The sequence below is a fragment of the Anomaloglossus baeobatrachus genome, chromosome 5 (genome assembly GCF_048569485.1).
Source record: "Anomaloglossus baeobatrachus isolate aAnoBae1 chromosome 5, aAnoBae1.hap1, whole genome shotgun sequence".
NCBI lineage: Eukaryota > Metazoa > Chordata > Amphibia > Anura > Aromobatidae > Anomaloglossus > Anomaloglossus baeobatrachus.
The window spans coordinates 134,435,964-134,454,200 of record NC_134357.1 but is presented as its reverse complement, the minus strand read 5'-3'; the positions used below and the strand labels follow the sequence as shown (position 1 = coordinate 134,454,200).

Below are 18,237 nucleotides of genomic sequence, written 5' to 3'. Positions count from 1 at the left end.
CATAGTGTCCGAAGCACAGCAGCAGACTCAGAGCCTGGGAATTGGTACAGAGATACAGCCCATTGAAAGGTTCGCGCTGCCTGCGAACGGACCGGGACTTTCTATACAAAAAGTCTAGCAGGGGCCTTCGAAAGCTACAGGCTACGGGGACCCACTAGTAGCAGAGAGGTGCATGAGAGAAGAATTCACCGGGTCACAACCGACACTGGGATCCGAGGAGTTCGGGATCGCCTGGAGCCCATCATGGTCTAAACCGGCACCCTGCGGGTATAACAAGCAGTAAGTAAAGACATCTTGAACCGCAGTCTTTGTGTCGCCTACTTCTTTCCGCGCCCGGTCAGCCCTGCACCTCATCAACATCCACCATAGACTTTCCCAACAGTTGCCCCGGGGTCGTGCTCTACCTGTGGGGAGCAAGAACACCTCAGCTGCCACAACATCAGCCCCGGAGGTCCCATCCAGCAGCGGCGGCTAAAAAAGCCGCAATCCACAGGTGGCGTCACGAATCTTTATTAAACTTTATCATCATCTCCCTCATACCGCCATATTAATTGACTCTGCCAGGGTCACGGAGTCGAGCCCCACCACCGCTGACTACTCCGGACTAGTCCGGCCCGACACCGAGTATCCCTAAGGCCCTGGGGCGGGCGAGTCATATGCGGTCTACATGGGTTCATAGTCCACATGATACAAGTCCACACACCCAGCCAGGAGACTAGTCCTTTCATGTAGTGTGCAGGGGCGACTCAAAAGATTCTCTCACTCACAACTGCCACCCATCGCCACCCTACACCTTCACATAGTTTGAGAAAATAAATTTTCCTGACTTCAATGCAAAGATAGGGCCCATTTAGACAGACTGAACACTGCCTTTATGCAACCACTGGTCGGCTACATACATACCTTCAAGCAAGAAAGGCTGACCACACTTTTGTGTGCGCAGAACAATTATTACTGCAATTGTCCTTTGTGCATAAAACATCATGATCTGATGAGAACTATGAACAAGTAGGCTTAAAAATCATCTCATCCAACGAATGAGTGTTTTGCTTTTTCATCTGGTGATTGCTGGGCTATTTAGATATTCAAGAAAGAGAGCTGTTAGGCCTGTCTAAATGTCTCTTATTCATCTGATTCATTTTCTTTCTACATGTGTCAAGAAATATGATGTCTCAAAATAATTTACATTTCTTACAGGCTTACCTTATCTACTCAAGCAGTGTGGCAGCTGGAGCACAAAGTGGTATTGAAGAGTGTAAATACCAGTTTGCTTGGGATCGGTGGAACTGTCCTGAGAGAACATTGCAACTGTCTAGTCATAGTGGACTACGTAGTGGTAAGAAGCTCCAAACTTACCATTTTTAACCCATAATTTAAGATTTTATTTAGTAAAAATTGTTACCTCTCAATTTGACATTTTGATTACAGTATTTTTCATGTATACAGTTAGTTAATTATGCTCTTGACCTAAAGTTGCCCATTACAACTTGGAATATGATCCTAAAGGGTGCTTAAAGGTCATGCATTGATTATTGACACCTGAATAAACTTTATTTTTTTTTGGAATCTGGACAACCATTGCATAGATTCAGCAAGACCTTCTGGGTTGTTTGCCAATTTTTGTGGTTTTCTTTTCGTAGTGGAGGAGTCCATTTCCATTTAGAGTTTTTGTCTTCTAATCAACCGGACTTTTTCCATCTTCATGGATCAAATTTTTCTTTTTATTCCCCCTCCCCCCAAATCAAGTTTTTATTAGCAAATTTCAAAATATACTCAACATACAGTGACTAGGGTTAACAAACCCTCAATTTGCCAAGTATCCTCTTTTCCAGACTGGATCCCTCACTCTACTGGATCTTCTACCACAGGCAGCAGTCATTATGAAACTGGATCTCCTTCTCCAGTCTGGAGCATTAATTTCAACAGGATCCTCTTCTCCAGATTGGAATCCCAATACAACCGGACTCTCTTATCTCGTCTCCAGATTCCATTTACACCGAATTATCCACCACCTGGAAGCTCTCTTTCAGCAGGATTCACTTCCCCAGGTTAGAGTTTTCATGTTTTTATATAGGTCCATTTCTTGTAATTTTTACATGGCTTTTTGGCAGTTCCTTCATTTAATTTTTATGCCCCTCAGGTGATACTGAGCAGTTCTATGGTTGTAGTTTTCAGAGACAGAAAACTGTAAAACCTGCCTATATGTTTGAGGATATACAGGATCTAGAAAATATTAGCACGTTAAACGTTCGTGTCTTTTTTTGTCATGTCTTATCACTTTAACAAAAGATGACTTGTTAGATGTGGAAGTCAAGTGTACTTAATTAAATTAAACCTATTAAATACATCTTTGAACTTTCTGGGGGTTTTTTGCTCACTATTTGGGAAAGAATGCTACATTATTCAGAATTGTATCGTGATCAAAATTTGTTTGGAAAAGGTTAAAATCGTCCATTACAGCAAGTTGGGTTTTTTTCATAACAAATAGGATCCAGTTAACTGAAATGCCCTTGAATTGCCTTGTTCAAAAAAAGAAACCATAACTTGGCTAGTAACCTCAGAAAGATATGGAGTCTACCTGGCAAAAAAATCATAGAGCCAGTCCTGTTGTTGTCCAGCTGCAAATTACGAAGTTAGTGTTAACCGGATGTGTTCTTATCCTTAATTTTAACCAATGAAAATACGAAAGATAACCTCCTTGATGACATTTGCCGGTATACAGTATCCATCAAAGAACCAAAATGGAAACCACAGGCTGCACCAGAAGACCCTTGTTAAATATATTCAGTGTTCAATTTGGCCATAAGGTCACTGCATATTAAGAAATATATCTAATCTTTTAAGTAAAACGATCAACAGCATGACCAAAGCACACTGGGCTTCATATGTTAGTGTAATGATGATTTTCATTGTGGATTTTTTGCACAATATTGAAAATTCATAATAGAAGTACTTTAAAATACTTTTATGTTTCACCATCCCGTGCACATATACAGTGCTTTAATCTGTTTGATTCATTATAGTATGACAAAGTATCACAGATTCCAATAATTGTGTTATAATTTAAATTTTTCATTATTTAATTGGTTAAAGTTAACCTGTCAGGCACAAAATGCACCCAAAACCATGAGCAGTTCTGGGTGCATACTGCTAATCCCTGCTTAACTGTCCCTGTATCTAGTAGCATACATAAAGAGTTCTTTAGAAAAAGTATTTCTAATGATCTTTTTTTTCATATGCTAATGAGGCGAGCGAATAGTCGCAAGGGTGTTAGTTCCCTTGGCTAGCCTTAGCTAGTCAGCCCCCTTAGCAGGCGTACTAACATGCTAATGAATATGCAGTGTCAGAGGCATGGTCGCTCTCACCACTGCTACCACCGCTGGCTTTCGGCTCAGTGCACAAGATCAAAATGTCCATGGACCTCCGGTCATGTGCACTACACTAGTTTGAAGCCGGGACTTTGTACATCTGGCTTCACAGTAAGCATGAGTTAACATGCGCACTGAGCCCAAGAACAGTGGTGGCAGCAGAGGTGAGAGCGACCATGCCTCTGACGCTGCACATTCATTAGCATGTTAGTACACCCACAGGGGCGTGCTTACATTGCTAAGAGGGTCGACTAGCCAAGGGAAGTAACACCCTTGCAACTAGTCCCTGGCCTCACTAGCATATGATAAAAGATCTTTAGCATTACGTTTTCTAAAGATCTCTTTATCTATGCTATTAGATGCAGGGACGGTTAGGCAGGGATTAGCAATATGCACCCAGAACTGCTTGTGGTTCTGGGTGCATATTGCACCTGACAGGTTCCCTTTAAGAAATGTAATACTATAAATAGCAAAAAACTAACTTACTAAAAAGACTAGAATACAGTTATTATGTCATACTAGCTGTAGTACCCGGGCATTGCCCGGGATAGTAACTGTCTCTCTGTCTCTCCCAGTCTCTGTCTGTTTGTCTCTGTCTGTCTCTTTCTGTCTCTGTCTGTCTCTCTCTGTCTGTGTGTCTGTCTCTGTGTTTGTCTCTGTGTGTTTGTCTCTGTCTGTCTCTTTCTGTCTCTGTCTGTCTGTCTCTATCTGTCTGTCTCTGTGTCTGTCTCTTCACCTGTCTATTTCTGTGTGTCTGTCTCTCTGTCTGTCTCTTTCCCTATCTGTCTCGTTCCAGGTCTGTCTCGTTCCAGGTCTGTCTCGTTCCAGGTCTGTCTCATTCCAGGTCTGTCTCTATTCCCGTTTGTCTCTTTCCCCGTCTGTCTCTTTCCAGATCTGTCTCTTTGGAGGTCTGTCTCTTTGCAGGTCTGTCTCTTTGCAGGTCTGTCTCTTTCCAGGTTTTTCTCGTTCCACGTCTGTCTCTTTCCCCGTCTGTCTCTGTCTCTTTCCCTGTCTCTTTCCCTGTCTTTTTACTTGTCTCAGTCTCTTTTCATGTTTTTGTCTCTTTCCCTGTTTTTGTCTCTTTCTCTGTCGTCTCTTTCCCTGTCTGTCTCTGTCTCTTTCCCTGTGTGTCTGTCTCTTTCTATGTCTGTCTCTTTCCCTGTCTGCCTGTCTCTTTCCCTGTCTGTCTGTGTCTGTCTGCCTCTTTGACTATCTGTCTCTCTCTCTATCTGTCTCTTTCCCTCTCTGTGTGTCTGTCTATGTCTGTATGTGTCTGTCTGCCTCTGTCTCTTTAACTGTCTGTCTCTCTCTGTTTTCCTGTCTGTCTGTCTCTGTCTGTCTGTCTCTGTCTGTCTCTTTCCCTGTCTCTTTCCCTGTCTGTCTATGTCTGTCTGCTTCTGTCTGTCTCTTTGACTGTCTGTTTCTCTCTCTCTGTCTCTTTCCCTCTCTGTCTCTGTCTGACTCTGTCTCTCTGTCTCTTTCCCTGTCTGCCTCTTACTGTGTCTGTGTCTATGTCTGTCTGTCTCTGTCTGTCTCTTTCTGTCTCCTCACCGACATCCTATTACCTCACACATAAGCTTTTTATACTAACAATTTATTTTGTTCCTATAGCAAACACTCACAGCTGCTATTAATAACCTGTAGCTCGCAGCTCGAATGACTTTAATGGAGGCAGGTTTTTTGGAGAGTAACTGTAAAGCTCGGGGTTAAATTTTCCCGTCAAAACATAGTCTATGACGTTCCCTGAGTCACATGGGGTGTCTGTGCAAAATTTCGTGATTATAAATGCGACGGTGCGGATTCCTTTAGCAGACATACCCAAACACACACACACATACACTCAGCTTTATATATTAGATTAAATTTTCTTATAACGTGTAAACTATACATTTCAAAGGTTTGGGAAGTGAAGTTTATTTTTTTTTTTACAAATGCATACTGTCACCAAATTTGGCGACTACAAGCTGCGGCCACCACCACTGAGGTATTATATACAGCATTCCAAAATGCTGTATATAAGAGCCTAGGCCATGCTGTATAATGTAAAAAACAGTTTTATAATACTCACCTAAGGGACAGTCTGGTCTGATGGGTGTCGCTGCTCTCAGGTTCAGTGCCTCCTCTCTGCTGTGATCTCTGTCCTCCTATCCAGCCCAGTGTGGATGACTCTCATCACACATCATCCACACAGGCTCACATTGCGGTCCTGCGGAGGCACACCTTGATCTACCCTGCTGAGTGCAGATCAAAGCACTGTAATGAGCGGGCGCGAGGAAAACTTACCTGCGTATGCGCACTACAATACTTTGACCTGCCCTGAGTCATGCGTCATGCACATGGACTTCAGAAGAAGGAGGACAGAGATCACCGAAGAGAGGAGGCGCTGGACCAGAGAGCAGCGACACCCATCAGACCAGACCACCCCCTAGGTGAGTATAATAAAAGTGTTTTTTTTAAGACAGTGTGGCCTGGATTGTTATGTACAGTATTCTGGAATGTTGTATATAAGAGCTCACTGGTGGTGGCCGCAGCTCATAAGGGAAAAACCTGGTGACAGGTTCCCTTTAAAAACAGACACTACTAAGTTATCTTTTTACCTTGCGCTTTTTTTTCTTTGCCAGTATGTACAGTATCAGTCATATGATCCAAAAGTAATGTGAACAAACATAGCCTAATACTGTATAACTATACCTGTGAACTTTTCTAAATTTTTTATTTTACACCCACAAACCTAAATGTATTTTATTGAGATTTTATATGATATACCAACACTAAGTAGCAAGTATTTGTCCAGTATAAAGCAAATGTTACATAGTTTTCTAAATATTTTAACCCCTTAACCCCTTCACCCTCGGCAATTTTCTGTTTTCCATTTTTTTTTTGCTCTCCTTCTTCCGAGAGCTTTAACTTTGTTATTTTTGAATGAATAAGAGCGACAGTAAGGGTTTTTGCAGTTTCGAAAGTAAGAAATGGTCGGATTCTGGAGATGTTTTTGAGATGCAGGTGACATGTGCGAGTGAGTGATTGTATGTGGGGAATGAAGGAGAGTTCTGAGTCAAATATGACCCCAAGACAACGAGCATGCTGCTTGGGAATAATGATTAAATCATTGAAGGTAATTGAGATGTCGGGTGTAGGTTGGTTGGTAGAGGGAGGAAACACAGGAAACTCAGTTTTGGAGGGGTTCAGCTTCAGATAGAGGAAGGACATGCTTTAAGAGACAGCAGGCAGACAATCCCTGGTATTTTGTAACAAAGCAGGGGTGATGATTGGAAATGATGTATATAATTGGGTGTCATCAGCATAGAAATGGTATTGGAAACCGAATCTGCTGATGGTTTGTCCAATAGGGGCGGTGTTTAGAGAGAAAAGGAGAGGGCCCAAGACTGAGCCTTAAGGAACCCCAAAGGTGAGGGGGGAGGAGTGGAATAAGAGCCGGCAAAGGAAACCGTGAAGGAGCGGTCGGAGAGATAGGAGGAGAACCAGGCGAGAGCAGTGTCCTTGAGGCCAATAGAGGGGAGCATGGTGAGGAGAAGTTGGTGATCCACAGTGTCAAAAGCAGCTGAGAGATCCAAGAGAAACAATAGGGAATAGTGGCCTTTAGATTTTGCTGTTAATAGATCATTTGAGACTTTGGTGAGGGCCGTTTCGGTGGAGTGTAAAGAGCGGAAACCAGATTGAGAGGGATCAAGAAGTGAGTTTTCAGACAAATAGCGGATTAGCCAAGAGTGGACCATGCGTTCTAGGAGCTTAGAGATAACGGGAAGGTTAGAGACTGGTCTGTAGTTAGCGGCACAGTTTCGATTGAGGGAAGGTTTTTTAAGTAGAGGGGTTATGATGGCATGTTTAAATGATGAAGGAAAGATACCTGATGAAAGAGAGAGGTTAAACATTTTGGTTAGATAGGTGATAGCTGGGGAGAGAGCCTGAAGGAGATTTGAGGGAAGAGGGTCACTGGTGCATGTTGTTGGGCGAGAAGAGACAAGGAGACGCGTCACTTCTTCTTCTGTGACAGGCTCGAATATTGATAGTGAGCTTGAGGAGCGGGAGAGGAGGGAATCCAGTCATGTGCGGGAATCACTGCCAGCTCATCGCAGCAGCCGGCGGTGATTATCCCTTCTTGATTTAGGACATACCATTACATCGTGAAGGGGTTAAGGAACAGTTTTCATTTTTATACTTTTAGTTTCTTCCTTCTTTTTATTCCAAGAGTCATAATATTTTGATTTTTCTGCTGATACAGCCGTGTGAGGGCTTGTTTTTTGCAGGATGAGTTGTACTTTTGAGTAATACCATTCATTTTATCATATGATGCAGTGGTAAGGGGGGAAAAAAAATTCTAGGTGTGGAAAAATAGCTAAAAAAACGTGAAATTTTGCAATTTTGTTTTGGGTTTGTTATTTTCAGTGTTCATTTTACCATAAAACTGACCTAGCAGTATGATTCTTCAGGTCAGTATAATTATGTAGATACTAAACAAGCATAGGTTTTGTTTTATTTAAGCGGTGAAAAAAAAATAAGGAATTTTGTGAAAAAAAATCTTGCTTGTGTTATGACTTTCCGAAAGCCGTAACAATTTCAATTTTTGGGGATCTGTGGCTTTGTAAGGGATTGTTATTTGCACCACGAGATGATATTTTTATTGACATTATATTGGAATAGATACAATGTTTTGATTGCCAATTTTTTTCTGTTGTTGCGGTGGCCAAAAATACTGCAATCCCGGCGTTTCGTTTTTTTTCTTATTATGTCGTTTACCGTTCGTATTCATTTATTTTACATTTTGATCAATCAGGCTTTTACATAATCAGTAATACCAAATATGTTTATTTTTTTATTTTTAATGTGCTAAAAGGGGGGATTTTAACTTATGTATCTAAACTTTTTTTTCATATTCCTTAAAACATTTTTATATATATTTAGATTTTTTTCATATTTCTTAAAACATTCTTTCTTTTTACGTTGAACTACTTTTAATTGTCTCCTTAGGGGACTTGAACCTGATCACTTGATTTATCTACATGACAGTCTCCTATGAACACCAGCCACAGCAATCATGAACTGACACATAGCTGTTATGACAGCTCATTGCTGTCCCGCGATCGTTTCGCGGGTGCACCGATGAGGGCTTAGAAGAGCATGCGCTCTTCCAGTGTTTGTTAAGTGCCACTGTCAGAGATTGACAGCAGCATTTAACAGACTAAGAGCCTCATGTGGAGTACTACGCCACCTGTGGCTGTTAGATGCAGATGAAGGCTAAAGGATTCAGCCTTCATCTACAAAGAAAGATGTGGGCTCGGCATGCGACACCGAATCAATAGCAGGGAAACAGCCCATGACATACATAGCACATCATGAGTCATTAAGAGGTTAATCATATAAATCTGAAAATTATGACATGCATTTGTATTCAGTCCCCCTAAGTCAATACTTTATAGGGCCACCTTTCGTTGCAATTACTGCTGTAAGGCGGGCTTTGCACGTTGCGACATCGCAAGCCGATTCTGCGATGTTGCACGCGCTAGTCCCCGCCCCTGTCGCAGGTACGATATCTTGTGATAGCTGGCGTAGCGATAATTATCGCTACGCCAGCTTCACATGCACTCACCTGCCCTGCGACCGTCGCTCTGGCCGGCGACCCGCCTCCTTCCTAAGGGGGCGGGTCGTGCGGCGTCACACGGCAGGTGGCCAATGGCGGCGGAGGGGTGGAGATGAGCAGGATGTAAACATCCCGCCCACCTCCTTCCTTCCGCATAGCCGCTGGCAGCAGGTAAGGAGATGTTCCTCGTTCCTGCGGCTTCACACACAGCGATGTGTGCTGCCGCAAGAACAAGGAACTACATCATACCTGTCGCGGCACCGGCATTATGGAAATGTCGGAGCCTGCACCGATGATACAATACCGACGCTTTTGCGCTCGTTCAGCGTATCATCTAGGATTTACACACTACGACATCGCAAGTGACGCCGGATGTGCGTCACTTTCGATTTGACCCCACCGACATCGCACCTGCGATGTCGTAGTGTGCAAAGCCGCCCTAAGTCTTTGGGGGTATAGCTCTAGCAGCTTTGTACATCTAGAAGCTGAAATTTTTGCCCATTCTTCTCTCAAAAATACCTTTTGCTCGGTGACATTGGAAGGAGGCATCTGTAAACAGAAATGACAAAGTCTTGCCACAGATTCTAAATGGGATTTAGGTCTGGACTGTGGCGGGGCCATTCACACACTTGAATATGCTTTGATCTAAACTAATCAATTGTAGCTCTGGCAGGATGTTTAGGGTTGTTGTTCTGTTGAACGGTGAATCTTTTCCCCAGTTTTAGGCTATGTTCACACACTGCGTTTTTTACCTGCGTTTTGGGTCCGTTTTTGCTGCAGAAATTTCTTGAGAAATTCTTGTAACCTTTCTGCAGACATTCCCCAGCAAAACCTATGGCAAAAAAAAATAGCTGTGCGCACACTGCGTTTTTTTTCTTAAGAAAATTCTTTCAGTAGATTTTCTTAAGAAAAAGAATGAGCATGTCACTTCTTTTCTGCAGCTAACTGCGTTTTTTGCCATAGATAATTGGCACAATAACGCAGGGAGCAACCAGCGGTAAAAACGCACCAAAAACGCACCAAAAACGCGGCAAAAACGCAGGTGAGTTTTTGGTGCGTTTTTTAACGCAGGTGCACTAATCCTTCACTCTTAAGAAATTTCTTAAGAAATTTCTTAAGAAAAATCATTTTTCTAGTGTGAACATAGCCTTAAGTGTTTTGCAGCCTCTATTAGGATTTCCTCCAGAATTGCCCTGTATTTAGCTCCATCCATTTTCCCATCAACTCTGACAAGCTTCACTGTCCCTGTTGAAGAAAAACATACAACAGTATGATGCTGCCACCAACATTTCTGACGATGGACATGGTGTTTTCAGGGTGATGTACAGTGTTAGTTTGTTGCCTCATATAGTGTTTTGCATTTAGCCCAAAAAGTTCTACTTTAATTTCACCTAACCAGAGCACCTTTTCCCATATGCTAGCTGTATACCCTGCATGGCTTTTTGGAAATGGCTTCTTATGGCTTGATTTCTTCTTACCACTTTTCCATAAAGACCACATTTGTGGAGTATATAACTAAGGATATGATCACATCTGCTAATATAAAAATTGTTGAAAATCTCAGCCAGAGAATGTTGTGATTGTTAGGTAAATGTCATGTTTTTTCCTCACCTAGCATCTTTAGGTCATGTGAGTGCTAGGCGAGTGTGCGTTCTTATTCTAGGCAAAAAAAAATAAACCACACACTCGCTTAGCCCTCACATTACATAGGGATGCTAGGTGAGGAAGAAAAGCATGACACTTAGGCGGGCTTTGCACGTTGCGACCTCGCAAGACGATGCTGCGATGTCGCACGCGATAGTCCCCGCCCCCGTCGCAGGTACGATATCTTGTGATAGCTGGCGTAGCGAAAATTATCGCTACGCCAGCTTCACATGCACTCACCTGCCCTGCGATCGTCGCTCTGGCCGGCGACCCGCCTCCTTCCTAAGAGGGCGGGTCATGCGGCGTCATAGCGACGTCACACGGCAGGCGGCCAATAGCAACGGAGGGGCGGAGATGAGCAGGACGTAAACATCCCGCCCACCTCCTTCCTTCCATAGAGCCGCCGGCGGCAGGTAAGGTGAAGTTCTTCGCTCCTGCGGCATTATACACAGCGATGTGTGCTGCCGCAGGAACGAGGAACAGCATCGTACCATCGCTGCAGCAAAATTATGGAAAAGTCGGAGCTTGCAACGATGATACGATAACGACGCTTTTGCGCTCGTTCATCGTATCATCTAGGATTTACACACTACGACATCGCAAGTGACGCCGGATGTGCGTCACTTTCGATTTGACCCCACCGACATCGCAACTGCGATGTCGTAGTGTGCAAAGCCGCCCTTAACCTGACACTCACCAATTCTTCTAGCTGAGAATCTCAGCGATTTTATATAAGCAACTATTCCCTATGCTCAGTAGTATATCATAAAGGATCTCTAGTAATACTTTTTCTAAAGATCCCTTTATCTATGCTACTAGATACCGGAACAGTTAGGCAGCGATTAACAATATGCACCCAGAACTGCTCTCGGTTCTCGGTGCATATTGCACCTGACAGGTTCCCTTTAAATATTTTAGAAATTGATGAATAATTTACACTTCACAAATGCTTGTTATGTTGGTATATGACGTAAAATTCCAATAAAATACATTTAAGTTTATGGGTGTAACATGAAAGCAAATGGAACGTTCACAGGGAATCAATAGTTTTTAAAGGCACTGTAATATAAAGAAGAACATCATACCTGTGTTATATTTTAAAGTATACAAACTAAGCATATTTTATTTACACCTCCTTAAATACAATAAATATTTCTAACAAACATTTGAGATGTATGATGATTATTTCAATGGTCCGAAATGCTCCCAATGGTCAAGATTGTGCACATCATTACTGTGAACTGCAGTTTATAGAGTTTAGTAATCATACAATATATATATATATATATATATATATATATATATATATCATCATTTGTTTTATTGTTATAGTGAATAGCATTATTACATAGTAAACATGAAACTTCAACTTCTATTTTTTTGTTTCAGCAAACCGAGAAACTGCCTTTGTGCATGCCATCAGCTCAGCTGGAGTAATGTACACCCTGACACGAAACTGCAGCCTTGGAGACTTTGATAACTGTGGTTGTGATGATTCAAGAAATGGACAACTGGGTAAAAAACTAAGTCTGCTTGTCTAATGCATTACAATAATGCTTTGTGGATCATAAGTAGATCTAATAAAGATCATTCACTAAGAAAAAATACATCAATTACTGAAACCTATAAATGATCTCCATATTGTCTAGAAGGATGCACTCCATACACATTTACTCCTTGTGCACTAATATTTTCTTTTGTACTATAAATTGAATTGCAAAACTATTGTTCAAAAATAAATAATAAATATATAGTGAAAAGGCAGTTAATTTTGATTGTACGCCATCAAATCATACTATTTTCAGATGCAAAAAAAATCCTTTATTTCACTTTGAAACCAGGTGAACTTTCTTGCACGATCTGTAATGCAAGGAATAATAGAGAGTAGAGATGAGCAAACCTTTGGAGGTTCAGTTCGCTGGCAGCAATCAAACCGAGCCTCCACTTGTTCAAACTTTACCGAGCCTGGTTCGAAATCACTGATTGGCAGTTTGAGCCTCCACCCACATACAGCCAGCCATAAGCAGATCACTTCTGGGGGAGGGTAGGAAGGCTTTTTAAAAAAAATTTTTGGGTGCACACCACATGTGATCATGCTGTTGTTACCCCCAGTGCCAGCCGTTCAAACACTGCAAGCGGCTCGCACTGGGCTTAGCACTGAGCGTACCTGATCACGGCATTGCTCACGTGAGTGAATTTCACACCTAAAGCACTCAAACACTCTGATTTTTAAAGTCGGTGTTTGGTTCGACAACCAAACCTAGGGTTCGCTCATCTCTAATAGAGAGGCCCCATCAGTTATTTATTTTACTTTTTACTTGTACATCAAAATACTTGCTTGTTTTGGATACTCATTTTAAAATCACATAAGAACATTTTTGCATGTAAAGTTTTCTTTTTCCCTTAAGGCTATGTGCACACACAGTATTTTTACTGCAGAATTTTCTGCAATATGCATCTCCTGGCAGTAAAAGCAGGCTTTTTTGCTTTGCATTTTTATCTTGTTTTTGCCTCTCTTGCTGCATTTTTTATGCTTCTTTTGCATGCATTTTTTACATGTGATTTTCATGCATTAGGGGTGGAAACACGCTGGCAATAACGCTGAAAGAATGGAAATGCTGCATTTTCTTTTCTGCACCAAATCTGCAAGGGAAAAATAAGCAACGTGCTCAAAATTTCAGAATTCTCATTTACTTTCCTGGCATAAGAATAGGCATGCAGATTTGTGACAAAATTGAATCCAAAAACGCAGTGTGTGCACATAGACTTAATTTATAGTGTGATTTTCTTAAATCATATATTTTGCAGGGCTAGTTACTCATGTACATTTTGAAAATAATCCTTGATTTATTTATTATGGATGCTCATATAAGACCATAATACTTTGTGGCACTTTACAGAATTCATCATCATCACTGTCCCCATTGGGGTTTACAATCTAAGTTTACTATCAGTACAGTGGGGTAAATAAGTATTTGATCCCTTGCTGATTTTGTAAGTTTGCCCACTGACAATGACATGAACAGTATATAATTTTAAGGGTAGGTTAAGTCTAACAGTGAAGAGATAGAATATAAAAAAATAAAATCCAGAAAACCACATTGTAGAAATTATATAAATTTATTTGCATTTTGCAGAGATAAATAAGTATTTAATTCCTCTGGCAAAGAAGAATTAATACTTGGTGGCAACACCCTTGTTGGCAAGCACAGCAGTCAAACTTTTATTGTAGTTGATGATGAGTTTTGCGTACATGTCGGGAGGAATTTTGGTCCACGCCTCTTTGCAGATTATCTCTAAATCATTAAGATTTTGACCCTGTCGCTTAGCAACTCGGAACTTCAGCTTCCTCCATTAGTTTTCTATTGGATTAAGATCTGGAGACTGGCTAGGCCACTTCATGACCTTAATATGTTTCTTTTGAGCCACTCCTTTATTGCCTTGTTTTTATGTTTTGGGTCATTGTCATGCTGGAAGACCCAGCCACGACCCATTTTTAATGTCCTGGCTGAGGGAGGGAGATTGTCACTTAGGATTTTATGGTACATGGCTCCAGCCATGTCCCATTGATGTGGTGATGTAGCCCTGTGCCCTAAGCAGAGAAACACCCCCAAAACATAATGTTTCCACCTCCATGCTTGACAGTGGGGACTGTGTTGGGTCATAGGCAGCATTTCTCTTCTTCCAAACACGGTGAGTTAAGTTAAGGCAAAAGAGCTCAATTTTTGTCTCATCCAGCCACAGCACCTTCTCCCAATCACTTTCAGAATCATCCAGGTGTTCATTGGCAAACTTCAGACAGGCCTGCACGTGTCTTTTTGAGAAGTGGGACTTTGCGGGCACTGCAGGATTTTAATCCATTACGGTGTAATGTGTTACCAATGGTTTTCTTGGTGACATTGATCCCAGCTCCCTTGAGATCATTATCAAGTTCCCCCTTGTAATTTTAGGCTGATCTCTTACCTTCATTACTTATGATTCTGGATACCCCATGAGGTGAGATTTTGTATGGAGCCCCAGATCGATGTCGATTGACAGTCATTTTGTATTTCTTCCATTTTCTCACTATTGCACCAACACTTGTCTCCTTCTCATCCAGCATCTTACTTATGGTTTTGTAGCCCATTCCAGCCTTGTGCAGGTCTATGATCTTCTCCCTGACATCCTTAGAAAGCTCTTTAGTCTTTCCCATGTTGTACAGGTTAGGCCCGTTTCACACGTCAGTGAAAAACACTGACGTTTCTCACTGGCGTGTAAAACACGCACATGTCCCTCCGTGTGCCGTGAATCACAGCACACGTGGGTTGTCTAAGTGCAATCCGGGCTCCGTTCTCCGTGGCCCGTGATTGCACTTAGAGATTAACTCACGTGTGCTCCCGCTCTCCATGGTGCTGATCGCTCCCGCGGTGCAGCATCCGGCCGGCGGTGACCTCCGCAGCAGCTGCTTCCGGGTCGGCTGTGTCGTGCATCATTTATATGCGCAACAGTAATCAGCTGGCTCAGAAGCAGCAGGCAGAACAGGCTGCAGAGAGCGCGGCTGAAGCCGGGTGAGTTAAAATGTTTTTTATTTTAGAAGCACATTTTTTCTGGCACGTGTTTCACGGACCACACCACTGCGTGGTCCGTGGGACATCAGTGATGCCAGAAAAAAATGGACATGTCTCCGTGCGGCAATCACGCACACGCGGGTATGCCGCACGGAGACACGTGCAGTGAAAAATCACTGACGTGTGAGCAGACCCATTGATTATAATGGGTCTGCGTATGTCAGTGATTCTGGTACGTTTAAAAAAAAGCACAAACGTACCAGAATCACTGACGTGTGAAAGGGGCCTTAGAGTCTGACTAATTAATTGAGTCTGTGGACAGGAGTCTTTTATACAGATGACAATTTAAGACAGATATCTTTAATGCAGGTAATTAGTTGATTAGGAGTGTCTAAGTGATCTGTAGGAGCCAGAACTCTTAATGGTTGGTGGGAGATCAAATACTTATTTCTCTCTGCAAAATGCAAATAATTTATATAATTTATACAATGTGATTTTCTGAATTCTATTTTTGATATTCTATCTCTCACTGTTAAAATTAACCTACTCTTAAAATTATAGATTGTTCATGTCTTTTTCAGTGGGCAAACTTACAAAATCAGCAAGGGATCAAATATTTATTTCCCCCACTGTATGTCCTTTCAGTCAAGGTATATATATAAAACTTGTTGACATATATTTTTTTTGCTTGCAGGTGGACAAGGATGGTTATGGGGAGGCTGCAGTGATAATGTAGGATTTGGTGAGGCTATTTCCAAGCAATTTGTGGATGCATTAGAGACTGGTCAAGATGCTAGAGCAGCCATGAATCTCCATAATAATGAAGCAGGAAGGAAGGTACCGTTATAAACGAAGTGTAAATATATTACTTAAAGGGGTTGTTAAACGAATATTCCTATCTCCAAGATCCTATCCCAATATGTAGTGGGTGTGATAATAGTATTAGCAAATACCCCCAATTAGAAATGTAGTATAGTTCTTCTGATTCACTATGTCTTTTACCTCATGTGCAGGGCATTGCAGAACTTTAGGTTAGGACCAAGCATATTGGCATAGTTAGTTAGTTAGTTAGTTGCTCATGATCATAACCATGGATACTTATGGTCCTGAAATGCCCTGAACAGGAGGTAAGCAACATAGATAATCAAGAGAACTATACTACATTTCAAATTGGAGGTATTTGCTATTATTATTATTATTATTATTATTATTATTATTACTACCCCTACTACATATTGGGATAGGATCTTGGTCTGCTGATATGTTATTAATATCAGATCAGTATGGGGTCTTGTGATGGCCAGATATAAACAGTGTTCAGAGACAAAACAGCATGGCTCCATACACTGTGTAGTGGCTGTTCTCATGTACTGCATCTAAATTTCTATTGAAGTGAATAGGAGCTGAACTGCAGAAACAGGGAACATCTAGTACACATCTCACCACCACCATAGCTGATAGTTGCGGGTGCCACTTTGAGATGATATTGAATACATATCCCAATGATAGGTCATAAATATGTCAGTCCTAGACAAACCCTTTAAACCCCAAAATTGTAATTAAAAAATATGAAATGACCACAAAATAACTAAGCAGGTAAATAGAGAAAGCTGTCTCACTTTCTACATAGACTTTTAGTCTCAAATGTTTATTACTTTTTAATAACACAAGACAACAATGAATGCAGCAAAGAAATTTCCATTTATGGAGAAAAGAAAAAAAGTAAATCAGCCATAAAACAAATCATAATTTGAAAACCAAATGAAAGGTAAAAATCTATAATGTGAAAAAAGTCAGAAGAGAAGGAAAAGAACATGCTGTGAGAGATGGGCTCTGAAATTGAATTGGTGTCTTAAGCGGGCTTTACACGCTGTGACATCGCTAGCCGATGCTAGCGATGGCGAGCGTGATAGCACCCGCCCCTATCGTTATGCCGATATTTGGTGATTGCTGCCGCAGCGAACATTATCGCTACGGCAGCATCACACGCACTTACCTGGTCGGCGGCGTCGCTGTGACTGCCGAACAATCCCTCCCTCAAGGGGAAGGGACGTTTGGCGTCACAGCGACGTCACTAAGCGGCCGGCCAATCAAAGCGGAGGGGCGGAGATGATCGGGACGAACATCCCGCCCACCTCCTTTCTTCCTCATTGCTGGCGTGTGGCAGGTAAGGAGAGGTTCCTCGTTCCTGCGGCGTCACACGTAGCGATGTGTGCTGCCGCAGGGACGAGGATCAACTTCGCCCACGCGACAGCAGCGATATTTGAGAATGGACCCCCATGTCAACGAGGAGCGATTTTGGACGTTTTTGCAATGATCCAAAATCGCTCCTTGGAGTCACACACAACGAGATCGCTACAGCGGCCAGATGTGCGTCACAAAATCCGTGACCCCAACGAGATCGCTGTTGCGATCTCATAGCGTGTAAAGCCCGCTTTACTATAAATATTAGATCCGACCGGGGCAACCAGTCTTATAGGAAGTTGCTAAATATCGGGCTGTCAAGAAAGTCTAGACGGTTGCCAGATTACAATAGCCGTTATTTTATATGTACATTCATGAAACAATAATAAGAATAAGACTCTAGTTTTCTAGTGAGAAAATACAAAAAAATAAACACAAATTGGATTGATTTTATAGGCCTGTTTCTGACAAAGTGATTTTTTTTCCCCATACCCCAACTTTATTTTTTATTTGATTATTTTTATTGAGACCAATGCAATATTCAACACCAATTCTAAAAAAAAGTGAACTCTGTGTAAAATGTAAAACAAGCATGCAATGATTTGGAAATATCTTATAGCCATATTTTTGTCAAACTAGAACAAAGAACACAGATCAGAAGGTGAACGTTAGACATTTTTCCATTACATTTGAAAAAGTTAACTCTTTTAGAAATTGTTGGCAGCAACACATCTCCAATATGTTGGAGCAGAGCAATGTCTACCCTTGTGTAGCATCCTCTCTTCTCTTTACACCAATCTGTAAAGATATGGAAAGTAAGTAGACTAATTGCTGGAGATTTGAGAGAGGAATGTTGATCCATTCTTGAATGATGATTCTCGCTGAGTAACAGTCT

The 18,237-nt window shown here is 41.7% G+C and overlaps 1 protein-coding gene across 1 annotated transcript in view; it reads left to right on the top strand.

The window, feature by feature from the left end:
* Positions 1 to 18,237, top strand: part of WNT8B (Wnt family member 8B) — a 142,267-nt gene that overhangs the window by 114,013 nt on the left and 10,017 nt on the right. The window contains exons 3-6 of the mRNA XM_075347231.1: positions 1,198 to 1,336; positions 1,833 to 2,048; positions 12,001 to 12,126; positions 15,853 to 15,995. Of these exons, the coding sequence (XP_075203346.1) occupies positions 1,198 to 1,336; positions 1,833 to 2,048; positions 12,001 to 12,126; positions 15,853 to 15,995 (624 nt within the window). The remainder of the gene's footprint in view (positions 1 to 1,197; positions 1,337 to 1,832; positions 2,049 to 12,000; positions 12,127 to 15,852; positions 15,996 to 18,237) is intronic.